At 42.5% G+C, this 17,800-nt stretch overlaps 3 protein-coding genes across 4 annotated transcripts; 2 read left to right on the forward strand and 1 right to left on the reverse strand.

Annotated features, from left to right (window-relative positions):
• The first annotated feature begins 135 nt into the window (after positions 1 to 135).
• Positions 136 to 6,011, forward strand: LOC112175912 (cellulose synthase-like protein G2). 2 transcript variants are annotated; one of them, XR_005802753.1, is made up of 10 exons: positions 136 to 854; positions 950 to 1,045; positions 2,563 to 2,697; positions 2,790 to 3,002; positions 3,130 to 3,229; positions 3,496 to 3,659; positions 3,744 to 4,097; positions 4,339 to 4,888; positions 5,446 to 5,527; positions 5,686 to 6,011. XR_005802753.1 is itself a non-coding variant. In XM_024313651.2 (8 exons), exons 1-8 carry the CDS (start codon positions 249 to 251, stop codon positions 4,882 to 4,884), a joined length of 2,214 nt encoding a protein of 737 aa, XP_024169419.1. In that variant the 5' UTR covers positions 136 to 248; the 3' UTR covers positions 4,885 to 5,026. The 2 variants fall into 2 exon arrangements, 1 of the variants encoding a protein (XP_024169419.1); XM_024313651.2 differs by lacking the exons at positions 5,446 to 5,527; positions 5,686 to 6,011 and having other exon boundaries at positions 4,339 to 5,026.
• LOC112175913 (RNA-binding NOB1-like protein) lies at positions 4,904 to 8,470 on the reverse strand. The gene is made up of 5 exons (XM_024313653.2): positions 8,012 to 8,470; positions 6,738 to 7,860; positions 6,189 to 6,357; positions 5,650 to 5,769; positions 4,904 to 5,521 (listed from the first exon to the last, which is right to left on the reverse strand). Exons 1-5 carry the CDS (start codon positions 8,367 to 8,369, stop codon positions 5,369 to 5,371), a joined length of 1,923 nt encoding a protein of 640 aa, XP_024169421.1. The 5' UTR covers positions 8,370 to 8,470; the 3' UTR covers positions 4,904 to 5,368.
• Positions 8,471 to 10,007: 1,537 nt separating this feature from the next.
• On the forward strand, positions 10,008 to 11,006 carry LOC112175914 ((+)-neomenthol dehydrogenase). Its single transcript, XM_024313654.2, has 3 exons — positions 10,008 to 10,082; positions 10,250 to 10,426; positions 10,626 to 11,006. Exons 1-3 carry the CDS (start codon positions 10,008 to 10,010, stop codon positions 11,004 to 11,006), a joined length of 633 nt encoding a protein of 210 aa, XP_024169422.2.
• The last annotated feature ends 6,794 nt before the right edge of the window (positions 11,007 to 17,800 follow it).

Raw genomic sequence — 17,800 nt, forward strand, 5'->3', positions numbered from 1 at the left:
ATATTAACATAAAGACAAAGGCTGCTATCCTTATTAACATAACATATCAACTATATAATTAGAAACTGATTACTTGTAGTACTTGTCATATGGCCTCCGAATTGACAGTGATATACACTGTTTTCAGATATTTACTCCAGATTTCCTTGACTTTCTAGCTCTTTGGAGTCAAGCATGAAGCTCCTTTATAAGGAGTGGAGAGAGAGGTAGCCACCAAGCTCAAATCACAAAAAATAGTTAGAGAAGCTATGGATCAGAGTTCTAATGCCCCTATGCATCTCTGCCATGTCAACAAGCTCACAATCTTAATTAATCGAACGTATACAGTTATATATTCCGTCGCTTTATCATTCTTGCTTTACTATAGAGCCTCTTTCTTCTTCCATGACACCAAAACACCCATCTTACCATCTCTTATTGTCTTTGCGGCCGAGCTCGTCTCTTCTTTCGAGTGGCTTCTAATCCAGGCATATCGGTGGAGGCCAGTCTCTCGAACTGTGTTCCCGGAGAGATTGCCGGAAGATGACAAACTTCCTGCAGTCGACGTGTTCATTTGCACCGCTGATCCTGATCTGGAGCCAACCGTGGCGGTGATGAACACTGTAATATCAGCCATGACACTCGACTATCCACCCGAGAAGCTTCACGTGTATTTGTCAGATGATGGCGGTGCTGATGTGACTCTAAATGGTATGAGAGAGGCTTGGACGTTTGCAAAGCGGTGGATTCCATTTTGTAAGAGGTATAACATCAAGTGCAGATCTCCAAAAGCCTATTTCTCAGCAGCAGAGGATGAGAATGAAGATGGTGCTTTGGGGGTTACTGATTTCATACAAGAGAGGCAAATTATTCAGGTTATAATTAAATATGACCCGAATTAATTTTGTGACAGACATGCAATTTAGTGAATATTAATTAGAGCTAATAGGGTTGCTTAATTCGGTTACAGGAAAAATATGAGGTGTTTAAGGAAAGAGTGAGAGAATACGCAAGGCATGGTGACACTGGGAGCAGTAAGCGTCGAGATCATTCTGCAGTGATTGAGGTATTATAATAGAGAAGCAATAATATATAAACATTCAGCCAATCATATATATTTAACATTAATTATCATTGGTGCTTTGATTCTAATCACACAATAAAAAAAAATGGCACTATTCAATATCGTTGTTTTGGTCTCCTCGGTGAGCGGCGGCGACAAAACTTCTCTATTCTTATGGCGGCGGCGACAAATCTCTTCGTCCACCTCTATCTTTGGTTAGAGGAGGCGATGGTGCTGATGTTGGTGGGATTGGGATTGGGATTAGATCTCTGATGCTTCAGATCTGGTTTGGTGGATCTCTTGATAGTGAGGAAGGATCTGCTTTTGATCCGTCGATCGATGGTGATGGTAGCGAGGCGGCCAGATTGGAGATGGTGGTGCTTGGTGGCGGGGCTTTGTGCGTCCGATTTGGTGGGCTGACGGCTTTGTCTTCCTCTCAAAGTCCTCGTTGTCTTCCAATGGGTTTAGGGCAGATGCTGAGGGTGAGGACGATGGAGACGTCCTTACCGGTCGAGCTCTTCGAGATGGAGTAGATGGTTGTGACTGCGGCGGTTTGCGGGTCGTCGGCGATATGGGATCAGACTCGGTATCTGGATCTCGTCAGGGAGCGTTTGCGGACACGGCAGTGTTCACTCGACGCCGTGGGTGGGAGGTCGATGGAGTTGGATCGGTGGCACTGATGGCGGGTATCGGCGGACGTGTCTGGCGGCTTTGGGCTGGAAAGGTACCGGTGGGTTCATTGGGCTAGGGTTTTGGCTCACCCTCTTGCTTGGGCCTGCGTTGGTAGTGGCTGGGCCTCTTGGGCATTAATTTGGGCTGTGGGCCTCAGTTTTTGGTTCACTAGTCTAGGGGCCCTTATGGGCCGGATTACCCTGTTCCTATGGGTTTGGATGAATTGGGTCTCTATGGCCCACAGTATTGCTTAATTTCTGTTTTGGGTCGCAAAAACTAGTGCCTTAGTTACTTTTAAGTCCTGTTTCAAGGTTTTTTGGTTTTTGTTAGAATAAAAGTGCGTGAATTTACTAAAAGGTGGGTATACTCGGGATTTTGTGGGATTTTTATTCTTTTAGAATAGGTTTTCATGAGATTCGAAGGGGCGATTCTTTCTGACGACTCCATAGGGGTGTTTCGTTCTTGTACTGATGAAAAGACTGATCTATTTCTCTCAAAAAAAAAAAAAAACATTAATTATCATTATCATTAATGTCATTTTATCATTAATTATTATTCCAATATTTTTGCCATATTGTACTTAATTAAATTTGATACTTTTTTTTGAAATGTTAAATTTGATACTTACACATACTTAAGTACCTACCTACGATTCCAATAGTTTAAATTTCCTTCACTATTCGACCAGAGACTTTCATAACTAGCCTGTCGATTATCTACTCATATTGAATAGTGCTAATTGAAAAGTAAAATTAAACCGTCCACAGATGTCAAAAGAAATAAAGAAATAAAAGACCCATTCCAAACAGAAATCCAGATATGATATAGTTTGGAGGTATTGCATGCAGGTGATACAAGAAAGTTCTAGTAATCATGCATTTGAAGAGAATGAGGCAAAAAACATGCCTCTCCTTGTTTATGTCTCTCGCGAAAAAAGACCTTCTCATGCCCATCATTTCAAGGCTGGAGCTCTCAATGTTCTTGTATGCGCATCTCTCCCTTTCCTCTTATATATAGCATATATGTATTCATGTTAAATTCCTAGCTTGATATGAACGCAAAACACAATTTGCAGCTTCGGGTATCCGGTGTGATCAGTAATTCTCCCTTCATATTAGGGCTTGATTGTGACATGTATTGCAATGATCCAAGTTCAGCTCGGCAAGCAATGTGTTTCCACCTTGATCCCAAGCTCTCACCTACACTAGCACTTGTGCAATTTCCTCATAAATTCCACAACATCAGTAAGAATGACATCTACGACAGTCAGATGAGAGAGGTGTTTTCGGTATGGATACAAAAACAAAACTATTCCTCAGACAGACATATATATGCATGTATTATTTATCAAATCGTCCAAAACTCCAAATATCTTTCATCTTTGACTAGTAAGTTGGTGTACGTTGAACGTTTAGGTGCTATATCAAGGTTTTGATGGACTTCAAGGGCCATGCTTATCCGGTACTGGCTATTACATCAAGAGGTTATCCTTGTATGGAAAATCCCTAAAGGAAGGTATGTATGTACAAATCAGTCAATCAGTCATTATCCATGTTCAACAACCGCAAGCCACTCAATAAACATCAATCACACCATTGTTTTCTTGGTCAATAACCAAACTGTGTTGTTACTTTCCGTTATATGATGGGTGCCAACGTATGCAATATTGCAATGTGAAGTTTTTCTGATATCGTACAAGCGATTATCTTTTTAACTTGAGTGCATATTGGTTCTGTGTTCTGTATGACTCACTTTGCTTTGCTTGACAAAATTTTGTGTAGATCATAAGGATCTTTTGGAACTTAGACAATATGTTGGTCCTTCGAATGAGTTCGTAAAATCCCTGCTTGGAAACTACAATCCTAATATGGAAATGGCACAGCTAGCTGAGACCCAACAGCTAGCCTCTTGTACCTATGAAGATGGCACCAAATGGGGTGAAGAGGTAAGTCCAACAACTGATGAAAGCTGAGAAAACCTTTTATCAAAGAAGTATAATTAACAGACCGGTTTCTCTAATCTATGGCAGGCTGGTTTCTTATACGCGTCTGTAGTGGAAGATTATTTCACCGGGTTCGCTAGCTTGCATTGCAAGGGTTGGAATTCAGTGTATTGCAATCCACCGAGGCCTCAGTTCTTGGGCAGTGGCACCACTAATTTGAATGACTTTTTGGTCCAAGGGACAAGATGGAGTTCTGGGTTGGTTGATGTTGCCATCTCCAAATACTGCCCTCTTATATATGGCCTTTCTAAAATGTCTTTCCCTGAAAGTATGTGCTATGCATGGATAGCAATTTCCCCTATTTGCCGGTTCTTCTCAGCCTGGTGCCTTGCAACTATACCTCAGCTTTGCCTAGTCAACGGCATTTCCCTGTACCCTGAGGTAAATATTTATGTTCTTTTATTTAGAGGACCTTTTAAAAATAGACGCAGTATAAATTTAAAATATTGAGGACTTAAAGAAACTATCAAAATTTTACCACATGAATGGGTTCGAGCACTGCTAAGAGTTGGAACATTACTCAAGAGGGTTCGAGCACTACTGCTCAAGGAGGGAGTAGAGTGGCTAAATATCCTTAAAAGGACATTCTAACATGTTGGTCATTTTCCTAATGTTTTCGCAGGTCTCAAATTCCTTTTTTTGGATATTTTCTTTTGTATTCCTCTTGTCTGTTTTGAGACAATTATACGAGGTCCTCACAACGGAAGCGTCATTACAACATTGGATAAACGAGCAAAGAATATGGATGATGAAAGCAGTTACATCTCACTTATATGGTAGTCTTGATGCTTTTATGAAGAAATTTGGTTTGAGGGAAGCAAGTTTCTTCCTAACAAATAAAGTTGATGATGTTGAGCAACTCAAGCGTTACAACGCGGGGGTATTTGATTTCCAAACCTCACCACATTTTCTTGTTCCATTGGCTTCACTGGTTATCTTGAACATGGCCTCCCTTTGTGTGGGCATTGCCAGAGTAATATTTCTGGGGGAATTAGAGAAGTTGTTTATACAAGTCTTCATACCATTTTATGCGGTGGTCGTCAATTACCCTATAATAGAAGGAATGCTAGTAAGGAAAGATAGTGGTCGCATTCCACAATCAGTCACCCTATTGTCTGCTACAGCTTCAATCATTTTCTGCGTTTTGGGTTCAGTTATTGTCATGTAGCAAGGTTATGTAACCTGCCTTTTTTTTTTTTTTTTTTTTTTTCAGAGTCAATAATAGTTGCTACTTAACTTCTTTCTTCAACTTTTTGGGGGAATGTGTTGGTGACTTAGTCTCACTTTTGTCACCACATTTTATTGGATCACTGAGTTATTTCCAAGAATAAAAGAAAAGAGAAAAAAAAATAGAGTACTACCCTTGCATGTTCCATTTTTATGCATAAAACTTTTGTGAGTATTCTAGTCATGCATGCTAGCTAGCTAGTCTAATTCATATTAAAAAAATCTTACAGTATGTAGGTAACAAGTAACTCCACAAGAATGCTGATACCTGCTCTAAAATTCCATGAAAATTGCTCTCTTATAATATAGAGCACATAATTACAACACTTTTTATGATGGCAAAACACCAAAACTGGATCCAAAACAATCTCTTAAAACGAAATATTTGTCTTTTTAACACAAACAGAAGACGGTTGAACACACTATTAATGCTTGGAATGTGAATAATGATTGTCGTTGGGATTCCTCCTTCCACTGAAAGCAGCCAATGCCTTCCTTACAGGAGGCTGCAAAGGAGCCTTTTTATCAGAATGGTGGCGGAAGATGAAGTCATTGGAAGTGAATAGGTCGTCATCTCCCTGCAGGTAAAATATTAACATATTAAGACGCTTATTATTAAATGAAAAAAGTAAACAAAACAGCAATATTTCACCTGTACAAAAAGAGACAAGTCACGCTAGATAAACACCAAAAATTGAAATTTTACCGGCTTATTTGCTTTCTTTTTTGTCTTTGGATGAAGGTACTTTTGTGGGAGCTGATCCTCACGTAAAACAGGGTTCTTAGTAATGGCATTTCTTCCACCTTGAGGTAAAGGAAGTGAAAACTGCAAACAGCCAAGCATCAAGATGCATACATCGTCAAGAGGAGCAAAGCTTCGTGTGAAATACAAAAGTAAAGCATCAAAGTGTACATGCACACGTCATCCGATGGAGACATATGAGAGATGGATTAAGGGATGATGGATGGAATACCTTATGTTTCCTAATTCATAAATTAGGATAAGTTATTCTCACATCCTATTCAGTAACAACTATGTGAATAAATTGCATGCTTATTGTCCCAGTACCAAATGAGAATCCAGTATGCAATAAACAAATGGAAGGAACAAGTAGAAGAGAAACAAGCATAACAACCACTCTTATCATCACCTTATACATGAAAAATAAAAAAGTAAATGCATGAATAAGCTACAATAAGTACTTAGGCAGTGACCAGTTTCTAATAGCTGAACGAAATACTCACTCTTGTGCCACGCAACGTGATCCGAGGCTTACGTGCCGCAAGAATAATCCCATTCTCACCCACTGTAACTGCTACCTTGCGCAAGGTACCACCATTTCCACACTTTGGACAAAATATTCTCCCAATTTCAGCAGTCACAGTGTTACAAGCATGGCATTTCAAAATCCACCTAGGAAAGATGAGAGATCAACTATAAGCACAGATGCTTATGATACAGTAGTTTCATCAAGCAAATATTAGAGGCCCCAGTCTGGAGGAAAGAATATTTAAATTCATCCAAAGCAACTTATATGCAAGTCATTTTTCCTAACACATCATCTTATGTGCAGTGTTTTAAACAACCGTGAAGCATGAATCTTGGCAAAGCAGCAGCAGTGACTGCTTTTTAAAATGTGTTTATATGATAAAACCTATTACACAAATGATTCCTTTTTCAATTAAAAGTCAGAAAATAGAAAAACAAAAACATATTGAAACTAGTCCTTAATAAATGCAGTTAGTAAAAGAATAAATGTTATTAAAATTGATGTATATGTATCAAACAAATACCTGTGCAGCTGGCGGATCTGCATTCCTCCTGGTGCCAACAACCGTAAACCCATCTGCAGAATAACATTTTGCATTGCAAAATCACTTGTTATACATGCTACACTAGACTCAGATAAGGATCGCAGCATCCAGCTCTGCTCACTGCTATCATCGTTAACATTTGATGTATCAACACTACCATCATTATGACTTGAGATCTCCAAGTGATCCAGACCTTCATTTATCACTTCAACCTCATCTCCCTCAACAGCAAAATTCACACTGTTATCAGAAGTGCTTTCCCCTGCTTTGAAATCATTATCCTCAACCCCATGCTGCTCCTTCCCTTTTTGAAGAGCCCTTAGTGAATCTTCATCACGCCTTGTTTGCTCAAGGATTGAGGAAAGATCTTCATCACAATTCTTCTCTTCTGTCATCTCACTCTCCACAGGTCTGCAACATGCCTCTTCAAATTTAGAAGGCGATGTTTGATCCTGGCTCCTAGCATCTACAAGTACGTCACCACTGGTGTTTTCCTCAGCATCTTGCTGAGAATCATTATCAGCCGATGCCTCATAAGACTCACGTCTTGCTTTTCTTCTCAAAAACCTTCTATGTGTACTCCGACTGACGGCAGGCATCCAATCACCCGCATTATCATCAGCTTGTCCTTGGGATGCATCAATTCCATCCGAAACCATCTTTCCTTCAATCTTTATCTCTTTCTTCTTTGGAAAATATCTCCTATGTCTCCCCTGAATGCCCTCACCACCCTCCTGATTCTCAGAACGAACATCACTCGTAACTTCCACGGCAGAACCATCAACAGAACGACTCTCAGAATCCTCAATAACATTCAAGTTTATATCTTTCAGCGGAAGAATCCTCGAACTGGGGTTCAACTTATCCTCCGCTTCGTTCTCCAGCGCTTCCCACTCTTCCAAATTAGGCACATTATTTCCCCACCCGGGCAAGTCCTTCTCCGGCAACCTCCTCACATTGACAGTATGCACCGGCGGAGGACAGTCCCTGAGGTGCTCAGTGCCATGTATCTGAGCCTCCAATGTATAAGTCATAGCAATGAGCTTAACATCCACATCTGACAGTGTCTGTAAATCCCCAGTAGCCCTCGCAAACTTAACAACTGCCCATAAACAACACAAAACCCTATCAACCCTAATTCAAACACTTCAACAACTCATATATCCCAATTCTCAATCACATAACAAGGAATCAGCCCAAAATTAATTGATAAAATTGAGGGAAAATGTGAAGTAAAGGTTGAAGCTTTTGACCTTTATTGAGGGATTCAGGGGTGGGTTCCATGGTCTGAACTTGGAAGGGAACGACGGCGAGGCGGTGGCGGGAAACAGGGTCACGGACCTCGTCCATGACCTCTGGGACGGAGACGAACTTGTCGGCGCAGTGGGCGAGGGTCTCGCCGCCTTGAATGATAGCATTGGCGTCGACGACGGCGACGGCTATGCCCTTGGAGGACTTACAGCTTTCGACGAATACTTTGCCGGCGGCGATTGAGGAGTCGGAGGAGTTTTGGGGCTTTGGGTCCGGCTGCTTCTTCACGATGTTGCTCCAACAGGAGACGGCGTTCGGGTTCGGGTCGGGGATTGGGGCTGGGGTGACGGTGGCGTCCATGGTTGAGAGAGAAGGGATATGGAGGCAGGTGAGAGTTGCTAAAACCCTAGAGATTTAGTTGAGAGTTTTAGTGTCGTCTAAAGGAAGGAGGCAACTAGACCCAATTTCGTTTTTAATTTTGTTAACCCCCTCTCCCTATTTAGTATTTACTTGATTAGAATTTTATTCCCCCAAAGTCCCAAACTTGCAATTTTACCCAGACCGAGAGGGGTAAAAATTACCCGTCACAACTATTTTGAGGGATTGCTTGCTAGAGAGATTCGTACGTAGGACAGACGTAGACGTACTACGTATCTGGTAGGGCTGACCAATCCGTGCACGTATAAGGGGTGTTTTGCATTATGTAAGAATTTCTCTTGTTCAACCTCAGTGAAACTATGCTCTACGCCTCTACCATAAAGATACGGGATATTTCCACAAGACAAGCACTACTAAACATTTTACGTATGACTTGATACCAGTTGTAGGTTCAAATCCTACTCCTTATGACCTACTAGCCCTCCCTAGTTTATAAACTCGCAAAATCGAGGGACATCAAAAGTAGATGAAAGTAAAAGGAAATTGTTGCAGATCGAGCTAATACTGTTAAAAAGGTAAAGTGAGATTTCACACTTATGTGTGGTAGAACTGTGGAAGCATTTGCATCTCACTTTACTATCATTAGAGAGTGTTGATTAGAGTCATGTTCATCTACTCAATTAGTTCTTTACTCAGTTGTGTTCAACTGTTATTGAATTTAAATCCAACAATAGAGACTGATAAGATAGTTGAAATTAATTTAGTTGTCTTACGATAATTTTCTCTTCTTTAATTCATTTGTTCTTAGCCCCGCAAATCGATTGTCTCGTATCGACTCAATTATTCACCACTTCAATATGAATCCTTTGTCTCTATAGCCTCTCTCTTCATTACTAAATTTTCTCAACTATATCAATGCTCATTTAGGTGACCATGAGCGTCAGCACTTGCATGGATTGTTTGTTTACGTCATCGCCTACGTGACCAATTAAGTTCATACTCATGAGTCACAATATCCTCTCTGAAAGAGTTTGAAATAAATAGCTTCATGGACACAAGGAAGATCTCAAACACAAACAATTCTATTATTCATTGTGAACCATCATCTACATTCTTAAAGCACACACATACCTTTTCTCCAAATCTGTATAACAAATGGCAGAAACAACCATCAGTTTTGGGTCCAAGAGGTACTTCAATCTTTCATTTTCATTGCTACTTTTATCTTTCTTGATTTTGATCAATTTTTGGTTTTCTTTTCGGGTGATATTAGGATTGCTGTTGTTACTGGAGCCAACAAAGGGATTGGACTTGAGATTAGTAGGCAATTAGCTTCTAATGGAGTTGGGATGGTACTAACAGCAAGAGATGTGAAGAGAGGCACAGAAGCTGTTGAAAAGCTTAAGGCCTCTGGTTTCTCTGATGTGGTCTTTCATCAGCTAGATATAAATAACCCAACTACCATTGCTTCTCTGGCACATTTTCTCAAAACTCAGTTTGGAAAGCTTGACATTTTGGTATTTGTTCCTCTATCCAATCTTTTTTTTTTTTCAAAATTGTATGCACTCTTTTCCTTTTTTACTGGAGTACTATACTTGTTCTAACACAATAACTTTCTCAATGTCAAAGGTTAACAATGCAGGAGTCCTTGGATCCACATACCTCACCGATAACGTCGTAGTGGATCGTCAAAATGTAAGTCGATAAAAATCAAGGTTTAATCTTTGGGGAGGAGGGATTGAAACTTCGGATTTTATCTACCATTTTGGAGACTACATCATTTCACTGTAAAACTGATTTGTTTCATGCATGTTCATGTTCTTTTTGTTATGTCAAATGTTTACGAATGATACTATGTGCAGGTTTTAGGTTCTACATCACTGAAAGAAGTTTTAGTGCAAACATACGAGACGGCAGAGGATTGCTTGAAAACAAACTATTATGGAATCAAGCAACTCACAGAAGCACTTCTTCCCCTTCTTCAAAAATCAGAAGCAGCAAGGATAGTAAATGTCTCTTCAGCACTTGGACAGCTAAGGGTACACAACCAAAACTCGATCGACTTTTAACATAAATAATGAGATATTTTCCTACAACACAGTGTACCATGTTATGTTGTCACACTGTAAAATCAAGACCATAGATCATATCGGTGTTTTCAATATATGGTCTAGGTTGCCAATATAACATATGTTACAATCAACTGTAATAATGTTTGAACTGCCTTTTTTGTTTTAGGTTATTGCAAATGAGAGAGCCGAGAAAGAGCTAGGAGATGTCAATAACCTCACCGAGGAAAAAGTGGACAAGCTGGTTGAGGAATTTCTGGAGGATGTGAAGCAGGATTTGATAGAATCCAAAGGCTGGCCTCTAAACATATCTTCTTACATTGTATCAAAAGCAGCTCTGAATGCTTATACAAGAGTCTTGGCAAAGAAGTATCCTGAAATTGCGACAAACGCAGTTAGTCCTGGCTTTACCAAAACAGATATCAACCAAAATACTGGGATTAACACAGTTGAAGAAGGTGCAGAAGGTCCTGTGAAGCTGGCTTTGATAGCTGACACTAGAATTTCTTGCCTCTACTTCGAAATGACTGAAGAGTCAACCTTTGATTGAGGTCACAGCCACTACTAATTTTGGAGCAGGAGGCGGAGTCACAGCCACACACCAACCACTCGGCAATCAGGGCTAGAACTTAGGGAAATCCAAATGCCCCCAGGTAGGAACTGGCCCAGCAGAACCTCCAGGCAGGGCCCACTGGTGACGCAAAAATCCTAATCCTGAAAAGGATGCAACAACTAGAGCAAAGGCTAATCCGAGCGGAGGCAGGCGCCCCAGCACCAATGCCAAATCCCCTCTTTGCGTCCAGGCCAGGACCATTCACCGCCAGGATCCTACGTGTCATCCGCCCGGCACACGCAAAGACACCAAAGATGTCACATTATGGCGGCATGATTGACCCCTTTGTTCATATGGATACCTTCAAAAAAGTCACCAACAACAAGGGGTTCGATAACGCCACCCTCTGCCATTTATTCAGTGAAACGTTGGATAATGAGGAAATGAGTTGGTTTTTTGAGTGCCCACCAGGATCAATTGACTCATTCCACGCACTATCATACGCTTTCCTCTCTCGGTTCATCCTATTGGCCGCCGAACATCACAACACAAGTCAGTTGTTCAACGTCAAGTAGGGTGAAGAGGAAACATTGAAGACATTCGTCACCCGGTGGCGAGTGGCGGCATCTCAATGCCGAGATCTTGATAAAACAATGGTGCTGGCAACCTTCAAGCAAGAACTCCTAAAGGGACCATTCCTCTATCATCTCAATTATAACCATCCAAATGCAGCATATGACCACGTCATGGGCGAAGCCGTCACCCATGCATGGGCAGAATTCATCACATATGGAGAAACCCCCCCCCCCCCCCACCTCCGCCACGGTTGGACCCTCGCAACCGGATAAGCGCCATAGTGAGTTAAGCGCCATGAGCAACCACCACATATTAGGGCATACTTGCCCAAAAGCGATACCAAACTCGCAAACTAGGATTTGCAGATTTGGCAGGAGAGGAAACGTCACCCCCTAGCGGAAGATCGCCTCATGCACGGCAGCGTACCCCAATGGCAGAATGGATACCTTCTCACCAGCAGTTGGCGGACGCAACTTCACCACTCTGGGCAAGCGGAACACCTGCTTCAGACGGTTGAAGGCGGCCACAATCATCGGCCCTCCCGCCTTGTCAACTGCGGTGCCATCACTTAGAACCTAAGCGGACTCTATCTCTCCACCGCCATACTCTACCCCGTCAGCAGAACCACTAGCGGCGTTATTGCTCGCTAACCGCTCTTCACGCCTATTGCGGGCGGCAGCTTCCTCCCCCATCCTAGAGCTCTCTACACGGCCGGCACGACCCATTTCCACCTCCCAAGGTATTGTCTGTAGCGGCTCGATATCTAGCGGTTTGGACAGTGAGGTTCCTGCATAGGCAGACGGACGCAACGAGTCAATAAACACCTTATCCACAACACTGAATGACAAGTCAGACCCAGAATCCTCACTGCTCGAGACCTCTATGACGCTAGCCATCACAAACCCTAAAACCCAAACCAGTCAGTTCACACAAGATCTAGGCTATCCCTACGTCAATTTTAATCCAAGAACACCCATACCCAGAAATCCCAGAAAGTGCCAAAACAAGAACAAAACGCATCCACACTCAAACCCAGATTCGACCATATAGCAAGGCAAGAAACCCCAACCCTTTGTCAAACACCTAAAACCCACCCCAAAACACAATTCAAGACCCTTAGATACACCAGGGAACGACAGAAACCACTTCGAAATAGCAAAACCAGAAACAGACAAACAAAGAAGATCCAATGAAACAAGGACGAGATTCAGAATACCAACCTTAAAGATGGAAACTCTGGCGTGCTTCAAGGTGCTCGTTTTTACTTCAAGAGACCTTCGCCCTTCAACGATCGATAACTTCACGAAATCGTAGAATCTCCTCCTCGGATCTCAGAGCAAAGCTTGACAACGACTATATCAGTTCAAAGTGCGAAGTGTCAAACTACTCAGTTTCCCTCTCTTTTATGTCAACATCAAACCAATCTAGGCCGTCCGCTGAAAAACGACATCGCACCACGGCCGTATACATGACCCAAGAACGCACTTACTCCGCGGATTAACCGAGGCAACGCCTCAGTTACAAAATCAATAATTACTCGCATTAATGGCAAAGAGACGAGCGTGCTGAAGAGACGTTATCACGCACGCTAACCCAATCTGTGACGGCCACGTGTCGGGCATCGTTAGACGAAGCGTCTACCTGAAGTAACCATGAAAAAGGGAGACTACCAATCGTCAAAGTCTCCGCTAGCGGAACTCCCTTTTCTTCTTGCAAGTAAGTCTCTGCTAGGCGCAACTCTGCTAGCGGAACTCCCTTTTGTTCTTGCAAGCGGGTCTCCGCTAAGCGCAAACTCCGCTAGCGAAATTCACTTTCCTTCTTGCAAGCGAGTCTCCGCTAAGCGCAACTCCGCTAGTGGAACTCCCTTTTCTTCTTGCAAGCGAGTCTCCGCTAAACGCAACTCCTCTAGCGGAACTCCCTTTTCTTCTTGCAAGCAAGTCTCCGCTAAGCGCAACTCCACTAGCGGAACTCCCTTTTCTTCTTGCAAGCGAGTCTTCGCTAAGCAAAACTCCCTTTCCTTCTCGCAAGCGAGTCTCCGCTAAGCGCAACTCCGCTAGCGGAACTCCCTTTTTTTGTTACAAGCGAGTCTCCGCTAAGCATAACTCCCTTTTTCTTCTTGCAAGCGAGTCTCCGCTAAGCGAAATTCCGCTAGCGAAACTCCCTTTCCTTTTTGCAAGCGAGTCTACGCTAAGCGCAACTCCGCTAGCGAAACTCCCTTTTCTTCTTGCAAGAGAGTCTCCGTTAAAGCGCAACTCCACTAGCGGAACTTCTCCCTACTGCAAGCAAGACAGTCCGCTAAACGGCAACAAGCCAGGTCCCCGCGATGCTTTTTGCCGCTTAATATCAACAGAGGAAATTCCGCCAACGGCAATTCCCGAGGTAACACCTCATTCTGACAACGACCTCCACGCGGCATTACAATCAAACCTACGACGACCGCCACGCGGCATCACAGAGGCCATGGTCCTCCGGGACAAGGGGACACGTCAACAGTCTTCGATGGCCCTGATCAGGCACGTTAACCCCCGCCACTTGGGTATCAAAGATTGGGATCGCTACCCAACACCCTCTGCTCAGCGTAGCTCCCCTCAACACAATACACAGGCCAAACAGAGGTCTATCTTAGCCGAGGAGTGGGGGACTCCCTGAGGGGCCTAGCAGGGGCCCACCCGAAAGGGTATAAAGCGTTTGCTCAGTAAGACCATGGTTGACAACGCACTGACGCTAATTATGCTTTTGCAAGTCTAGCGGAAGTAACGCTTCGAACCGCTAGGCAACTCCCCAACCAAGATTGCCCTCCTTGACTGGGGACTTGGGGGACTTGTACTTACATAGGCATTTGCAAGCATATTTAGCTATAATGAGCCATACTCATGCCACCGCCAGCGGTACCAAAACCCGCCAAATGGGTGACCTACGGGAACACAGCCAAGCAGGCTACCGTCTGAGCCCCAGCGTACCCCCAGATCACAGCTAACGCGCTGCCATGCGCCGCGCCAAGATTGCATCAGAAGCTTCAAAAGCTGGGAACTAAAGCATATCAGTTCCACATCGAAAACATGGAGAAGATCAACTCCCTCTTCACCCATAAAAGGTTCTCTCCTCTCTCCTCATAAATTACGCATTTACTACTTACCTACTGTTACTTTGTCAATATAAATACATTGACTAACTTAGGCATTGGAGAAGAGAAGACCGCCCAACGCAGTCTCCCTCTGACGCCCTCTGTATTTTACTTAACAGGTTAACGGAAGCTCTGAATATCAAAAGTAGCAGTCCGCCCATCGGATCAGCGTTAACCAAGGTTCAGCTACCGCTGAACTTTTAGACATCAACACACGGCAATGATGACGGTCATAAAGGTCAATAGTAATTACAGGTATAAAGACGGTAGTAATCACGACTTATGACCAAAGTCCTCCTACACCTATAAATAGGGGCACGAAGGCCAAGTAAGACATCTGATTCCGACTTATTTGATTACACTCGAGAGAGAAATATCCTGACTTAGGAATCAAAGAGTTTTATGCAGGTATCCCCCTCATCTTCGAGCCAACGGTCAAACATCCATCAACAAGCAAAGAAAGCTTCTCGATCATTCCTGGTCAGCTTCAGCTCCAGTTTGCATTAATTGGTGAGTTAAAATTCTCTTTGAAATGTTTTCGTCACTAACGGCACAGGGAACCTCTAGCCAGAAAGTCTGATCCATTGCATGACTGAACATATCATTGTTAAATGAATAGGAGAAGGAACAATTCATCCACAACTTGCACTAATGGAACTTCAGGGATACAATTAATTTTTTCCCTAAGCGGGCTTCTGAAAGTAGATCTTCCCTTTTTAAGTAAATGTAAATTATCAAGAAACGAAAAGAAAAATGCAAGTCAACCTCCAGATTTATCCGCAAAATATAGTCTTATGGAAATCATCTACTACAAGCCAAGGTAGTGAACTAGTGATAAATCAGCGGCCATGGTTAGAATCAAATTACAGGTACAAACCTTCTAATAGCAACTCCATATATGCCTGTAAAACGCTATATTCAGCAAACCCCAAACCCCAAATTCGACATCAATATGATTTGGAAAGTACGTAGGTAAACTAACCGGGATCTCTTCCATGCATGCAGACTAAAGCTAACCCTGATCAAGCTTACACCAGGTCACCAGGAAATCATCTCAGGCATCCAATCACCGGCATTATCATCAGCTTGTCCTTAGGATGCATCAATTCAATCAGAAACCATCTTCCCTTCAATCTTTATCTCTTTCTTCTTTGGAAAATATCTCCTATGTCTCCCCTAAATGCCTTCACCACCCTCCTGATTCTCAGAACGAACATCACTCCTAACTTCCACAGTAGAACCATCAACAGAACGGCTCTCAGAATCCTCAATAACATTTAAGTTTATATCTTTCAGCGGAAGAATCCTCGAACTGGGGTTCAACTTATCCTCCGCTTCGTTCTCCAGCGCTTCCCACTCTTCCAAATTAGGCATATTATTTCCCCACCCAAGCAAGTCCTTCTCTGGCAACCTCCTCACATTGACAGTATGCACCAGTGGAGGACAGTCCCTGAGGTGCTCAGTGCCATGTATCTGAGCCTCCAATGTATAAGTCATAGCAATGAGCTTAACATACACATCTGACAGCGTCTGTAAATCCCTAGTAGCCCTCGCAAACTTAACAACTGCCCATAAACAACACAAAACTCTATCAACCCTAATTCAAACACTTCAACAACTCATATATCCCAATTCTCAATCACATAACAAGGAATCAACCTAAAAAAAAAAAAATTGAGGAAAAATGTGAAGTAAAGGTTGAAGCTTTTGACCTTTATTGAGGGATTCAGGGGAGGGTTCCATGGTCTAAACTTGGAAGGGAACGACGGCGAGGCGGTGGCGGGAAACAGGGTCATGGACCTCGTCCATGACCTCTGGGACGGTGACGAACTTGTCAGCGCAGTGGGTGAGGGTCTCGCCGCCTTGAATGATAGCATTGGCATCGACGAAGGCGACGGCTATGCCCTTGGAGGATTCGCAGCTTTTAACAAATACTTTGCCTGCGGCGACTGAGGAGGAGTCGGAGGAGTTTTGGGGCTTTGGGTCCGGTTGCTTCTTCACAGTGTTGCTCCAACAGGAGACAGCTGGGGCGGCGTTCGGGTTCGGGTCGGGGATTGGGGATGGGGTGATGGTGGCGTCCATGGTTGAGAGAGAAGGGATATGGAGGGCAGGTGAGAGTTGCTAAAACCCTGGAGATTTAGTTGAGTGTTATTATAATCCACTCCGATTCCCTTTTTGAACCCCTCCGATTAGAACTTGCAATTTTACATTTTACTGTAGTGTGTTTAAATGAAAAAATTATGAAATTCGTAGAAATTTATAAATAATGAAATCTTGAAGCGGAAGGATGGAGTCGAGTCATTTAACCCTCAATCTCATTGGGAAATTGGGGAAGTTGAGGACAATAAACAGGTATGCGAGCTATGTTGAGCTTGGATGCACTTTTTTTTTATGAAAAGCTTGGATGCACTTTGGTAAAGGTGGTTCTAGCCTAACATGGCTCTGATACTATGTGTTGGCAGTCCATTACCAACATCGCTAAGGACTTTTGCATCCATGATTAATTAATTTAACAAATTACATATAAGTTATTGACAAAAGATGACTTAACAAATACATCATTTAAAGATTAAATTAAACATATAAGGACTAAATCTTACAAATAAGGACAATGTGCTATCCACTTGCCACATGTCATGAGTTAATTTACTTTTTACCCATAACTACTTGTTTTAACTTCTAATCCTTTTATAATGATTAAATCTTACAAATAAGGACAATCTGCTCTCCACTTGTCAAATGTCATGAGTTAATTTACTTTTTTACCCTTAATTACTTCTTTTGACTTCTAATTCTTTTATGTTTTTTTTTTCTGAGAATAATCCCTTTATGTTACTTCTTTTTTTCCTTGAGAATAATATGTTTATATTACTTTTTTTTTTCCTTGAGAATAATTTCTTTATGTTACACCACAAGACCTCACTCTCCTACTACTCTCATCTCATCGCCTAATCCTACTATTGCACTCATCCATTCCTGCTACTGCACTCGCTGCACTCATACTCGTCAAGTTCTGCTACTGCGCTTGTACTCATGTCCAGTTCTGCTACTCATGTTCCGCTACTGCACTTATGATTGTCTAATCCTGCTA

Source organism: Rosa chinensis, chromosome 7 (genome assembly GCF_002994745.2).
Source record: "Rosa chinensis cultivar Old Blush chromosome 7, RchiOBHm-V2, whole genome shotgun sequence".
Lineage (NCBI taxonomy): Eukaryota > Viridiplantae > Streptophyta > Magnoliopsida > Rosales > Rosaceae > Rosa > Rosa chinensis.

Bases quoted from the DNA above. Each gene is read 5' to 3' on its own strand.
- LOC112175912 (XM_024313651.2), top strand. From the start codon at position 249: ATGGATCAGAGTTCTAATGCCCCTATGCATCTCTGCCATGTCAACAAG. The intron at 2,698-2,789 runs GTATGCGCATCT...CACAATTTGCAG, and splicing joins CTGGAGCTCTCAATGTTCTT to CTTCGGGTATCCGGTGTGAT. The intron at 4,098-4,338 runs GTAAATATTTAT...ATGTTTTCGCAG, and splicing joins GCATTTCCCTGTACCCTGAG to GTCTCAAATTCCTTTTTTTG.
- LOC112175913 (XM_024313653.2), bottom strand. From the start codon at position 8,369: ATGGACGCCACCGTCACCCCAGCCCCAATCCCCGACCCGAACCCGAAC. The intron at 6,358-6,737 runs GTATTTGTTTGA...CATCTTTCCTAG, and splicing joins CAGATCCGCCAGCTGCACAG to GTGGATTTTGAAATGCCATG. The intron at 5,522-5,649 runs GTAAAATTTCAA...TTTTACCTGCAG, and splicing joins AAAAGAAAGCAAATAAGCCG to GGAGATGACGACCTATTCAC.
- LOC112175914 (XM_024313654.2), top strand. From the start codon at position 10,008: ATGTCAAAGGTTAACAATGCAGGAGTCCTTGGATCCACATACCTCACC. The intron at 10,083-10,249 runs GTAAGTCGATAA...TACTATGTGCAG, and splicing joins TCGTAGTGGATCGTCAAAAT to GTTTTAGGTTCTACATCACT. The intron at 10,427-10,625 runs GTACACAACCAA...TTTTTGTTTTAG, and splicing joins CAGCACTTGGACAGCTAAGG to GTTATTGCAAATGAGAGAGC.